This window comes from Helianthus annuus, chromosome 12, assembly GCF_002127325.2.
Source record: "Helianthus annuus cultivar XRQ/B chromosome 12, HanXRQr2.0-SUNRISE, whole genome shotgun sequence".
Classification (NCBI taxonomy): Eukaryota; Viridiplantae; Streptophyta; class Magnoliopsida; order Asterales; family Asteraceae; genus Helianthus; species Helianthus annuus.
Window position 1 is genome coordinate 15,896,676 of NC_035444.2, and position 4,930 is coordinate 15,901,605.

Here is a 4,930-nt window from a genome sequence, read left to right on the forward strand (position 1 = left end):
ATTCATTCATTCCATTGTTTTTTTTATCCGACATTGATGATGAGATAAAGGTGGAGGTACCATCTACTCTATAAAGGCAAGGTAAACCCTTACAAGCAGGGCCGGCCCAAGCCCAAGTATTTTGAGGCTTAGGCTTTGGGCCACCAAATCTATAGGGCCTCTATATTTTAGAAATATATATATATATATATATATATATATATATATATATATATATATATATATATATATATATATATATATGGAGCCGCTAAAATAAAAACCACTCCCAGTAAGAACTGCGAGAACAACTCTCCACCAATCAGACTTTACCACGTATACAATATTATTTTATAACCTAAAGGGTATTATGGTCATTTACCCCATATGTCAAATCTCTCCTTCTCTCTCTGTCAGCATTTAATATCACCAGACTTTTCATCACATCTCTCATCTCTCTCTCATAAATTTTAAATCACTCATCTCACATCTCTCTCTTAAAAATCCTTCACCCCTGATCTCTCTCTCTAACTAAACCCACCGGCCGACTAGTAGATAACCAGAGCATCATCATCCCAACAAGTCAACAATGGCAGTAGAATTCCTGGAGACTCTAGAACAATCCATAACAGCATACACCGGACTCTCTCCCAACACCTTCTTCACCGTAATCGCCGCCAGTATAGCCGTCTACTACATCTTCTCCGTTCTGTTCGGAGGATCCTCTTATCACCACCAACACCGGCCAAGATCTTTCGAAGAAGACGTGCAGCCTCTTCCGCCACCAGTCCAGCTTGGCGAGATCTCCGAAGAGGACCTGAAAGCCTACGACGACACCGATCCCCAAAAACCCCTTCTTATGGCTATCAAAAGCCAGATCTATGATGTCTCACAAAGCAGCAGGTGTTGTTTTGTATTACTTTTAGCCTTTAGGCAAATAAAATAAAACTATTCGTGAGTTGCTTTTGTGGAAATGGTGAGATTTAGTGGTTTAGTTATGTTGATGAGTTAAAATTAGGGTTTTTGACTTGATTTTGGGTGAGTTTTGGTGTCTTATATTGTTCTGATACACTGTGAATTCATATATGTTGACTTGCTAAAGTCAAAATATTAATATTAGGATTTTTAACTGATCTTTTTTTTGGTTTATGAAATATGTTTTTGTAGTTCAGTATTGGTTTTTAGGTTCGACATAAATTTTATTGTTTTGTATTAATTAATATTTTATCGCAAAACCGAACTTTGATAAACTTGTATTTATAAACATACGTAGTAGAATCATATGATTATATTTGTTTCGTTTATTGTGTATTGAGTTTTGAAAATTATAACGACAACTTGCATTGTCGGGATCGTCCAAAATTAGAGGAAACTCTGTCCGTTTTTTTGTAAAAATCCGTGAAACTTTTTAATGTAAAAACGTAAAGTTTTTAACGTAAAACGTAAAAAGTTTAACGTAAAACGTTTTTACGAAAAACGTAAACTTTTTAACGTAAACTTTTTAACGTAAAATGTAAAACGTAAATTTTTTAACGTAAAACGTAAATTTTTTTACCGTAGAACGTAAACTTTTTAACGTAAAACGTAAACGTTTTCATGTAAAAACGTAAATTTTTTTAACGTAAAACGTAAATTTTTTAACGTAAAACAAAAAAAGTTTGATGTAAATCGTAAAACGTAAAACGTAAACGTAAAAACTTTAACGTAAAACGTAAACTTTTTAACGTAAAACGTAAAAAGTTTAACGTAAAACGTAAAGCGTAAAAAGTTTAACATGGAACGTAAAACGTAAAATGTAAAACGTAAAACTACAAAACGTAAAACGCAAAAAGTTTTACGTCAAAACGTAAAAAGTTTCACGTAAAACGTAAAAAGTTTAACGTAAAACGTAAAAAAGTTTAACGTAAAACGTAAAAATTTTAACTTAAAACGTAAAAAGTTTTACAAAAAAAGAAAAAAGTTTAACGTAAAACGTAAAAAGTTTAAAAAGTTTAAAAAGTTTAACGTAAAACGTAAACTTTTTTAATGTAAAACGTAAAACTTTTTCTACGTAAGTTGTAAAACGCAAAAACTGTGTGATAAAACGGCGCCTAAAACAAGGAGCGTGAATGCGGCGCATAAAAACGCCGCGAAAAAAACGGGACGTAAAAAACGCCGTGGTAAAACGGGACGTAAAAAACGGCGCGTTAAGAAACCGACGCTTGAAAAAGCCGAGCATAAAAAACGGCGTGCAAGAACTACCCGTTAAAAAACGATGCGTGAAAAAGTCGGGCGTAAAAACGGCATGCAAAAACCGGCGCGCAAAAAAATTGTCTTGTTAAAAAAATCTGAATTTAAAAATGTTTTTAATAAAATAATTCTTTTTAAAAAATAAAAAGTAATATAATAAAACAAAAAAGTAATTAAAAATAATAAATACAAAAAGACAAAATAGAGTAATTTACGAAACTACCCTTTTGGATTAAAATATTAAAGAAATAATAAGACAAAATCTATTTAATATTAATTTTAGTTAATTTCAATCTCATCCATCCATCTTCTTGATCTAATGGCTAAAAAGTGGTTCTCTCGGTACTTACAACTGGAGGTGGTTTTTATTTTAGCGGCCCCTATATATATATATATATATATATATAGGACAAAGATCCGTTAGGAACCACCCCTTATTGCGAGAACCGCGAGAACCAGTGTGAACACAAACAGTAATTCCTAAAAAAATCTAAAAAAACACCCAAAAATTTTTTTTTATTTTTTACTATTTTTTTTGAAAAAATCGCTATATTTTGTTAATAAAAAAAATAAAAAAAAAATTCAAAAAAAAAAAAATTCGAGTAACAGTTATCCATGCACATGTGCATATGTGTCGTTTCTTTGTCAAATTCCGTAATTCATTACAAATAATAGTCAATTGCACTTTCATTTACACTACTACGTGTAATACACTATCTTTTACATTACCAATGTTAGAAATGCACATGTGCATCTATATGTATCAACAGGAAATAAGGTGTTTTGGTACACTACTTTCTCTTTCATCTATCATTCCATCCATAATACACAAGCATGCACATGTGCATTTCTGTCATTTCTTTGACAAGTTCCGTAATTCATTACATATATTAGACAATTGCACTTTCATTTACACTACCATATGTAATACACTACTTTTTACATTACCAATATTAGAAATGCACATGTGCATTATATGTATCAAGATGAAATAAGGTGTTTTGGTACACCACTTTGAATACACTTTCCCTTTCATCTATCATACCATCCATAATACACTACCATTACCTCCTACCATCCATAATACAATACCATTACCTCCTACCATCCATAATACAATACCATTAACAATATTTTCACTTTATTACATGTATGTAAACACCATTTATACCATCCAATCAACATATTACATAAAAATTGACAACTATAACCAAACCATCAACCACTAGATATAACTAACCAAAAAACATGTATATGGGTCTACTTCTCCATTCAAAATCACAAACTTTTTGTACCAAAACACGTTATATCATGGTTATACCTAATTATGCACATGTGCATTTTGAATATTGGTAATGTAAAAAGTAGTGTATTACTAATGGTATTGTAAATTAAAGTGAAATTGTCTATTCCTGATAATGTATTACCGAATTTGTTGAAGTAATGATACATATGCACATGTGCATGGATAACTGTTACTCGAAAAAAAAAGTTTTTTTTTTTTTTTTTTTTTATGGAACGAAATATAGCGATTTTTTGTTAAAAAATTTTAAAAAAAATAAAAAAATTTTTTTGAGTGCTTTTTTGATTTTTTTTAGATTTTATTTTGTGTTCACATTGGTTCTCGCGGTTCTCGCAATAAGGGTGGTTCTCGCATGAACCTTACCCTATATATATATATATATATATATATATATATATATATATATATATATATATGTAGAGGATCCTGTACAAAGTGGAACTTTTGTGAGAAGTGTGAGAAATAATTTGGGAATGACAAGTGTCCTTTATCCTAATTAATTCAAAAGGGTATATTAGTAATTTGACATTCTTATCATTTAATTGATTTTCAAGATAACTGCAAAAAAAAAAAAAAAAAAAAGAACTGGCGATGAGTTTATAGGGATTTGATTCGAATTTTGAATTTTTTTTTTTTGCAATATCCAATAAGATTATCATCCACGCATCATTCTTCATCAATTATAAATACATGAAATCGCCAGATACCTTCCCCAGATACAATACAGTTTTTTACTTTCTGCGCCCTTCTTCGATTTTGGTGTTTTATAGCATTTACAGATGTATAGTGTTTTATCCCCAATCAATAGTGTTATATTATGTACAGACATCTTAATTTCATTTCATAGTGTTTTATCCCCAATCAATAGTGTTATATTCTGTACAGTCATCTTAATTTTCTGGTTCATAGTGTTTTATTCCCAATCAATAGTGTTATATTCTGTACAGACATCTTAATTTTCTGGTTTATAGTGTTTTATCTCCAATCAGTAGTGTTATATTCTGTACAGACATCTTGATTTTCTGGCTCATAGTGTTTTATCCCCAATCAATAGTGTTATATTCTGTACAGATATCTTGATTTTTCCGGTTCATAGTGTTATATCTTCATATAGTGTTTTATCAAGGGTTCATAGTGTTATATCTTCATATAGTGTAGGATACGGTTACCATTTTTTATTGGGGAAAGTTGCTGATTTTTAGGAGAATAATAGGGGTGTTGGTTGTGTAGGATACGGTTACTATATTTGAAACATTTGAAAAGACATTATTGCCCTTCAATTTTACATAAGGCCCTTCTAATTAAAAGACAATTTACATTTTTATACCCTATTGATCTCAACCATTAGATCAAATATCCAATGGTTTAAAACACTTCTTACCCTTCTCACATTTTAAACACTTTTTACCATATCCCTAC

The 4,930-nt window shown here is 30.6% G+C and overlaps 1 protein-coding gene across 1 annotated transcript; it reads left to right on the forward strand.

The window, feature by feature from the left end:
* Positions 1 to 568: 568 nt before the first annotated feature.
* On the forward strand, positions 569 to 925 carry LOC110919051 (membrane steroid-binding protein 1). The gene has a single exon (XM_022163328.1). The coding sequence runs from the start codon at positions 569 to 571 to the stop codon at positions 923 to 925; it is 357 nt and encodes a 118-aa protein (XP_022019020.1).
* Positions 926 to 4,930: the final 4,005 nt, after the last annotated feature.

What these genes read in the sequence shown, in the direction of transcription:
- LOC110919051 (XM_022163328.1), top strand. Translation starts at nt 569, where the DNA reads ATGGCAGTAGAATTCCTGGAGACTCTAGAACAATCCATAACAGCATAC.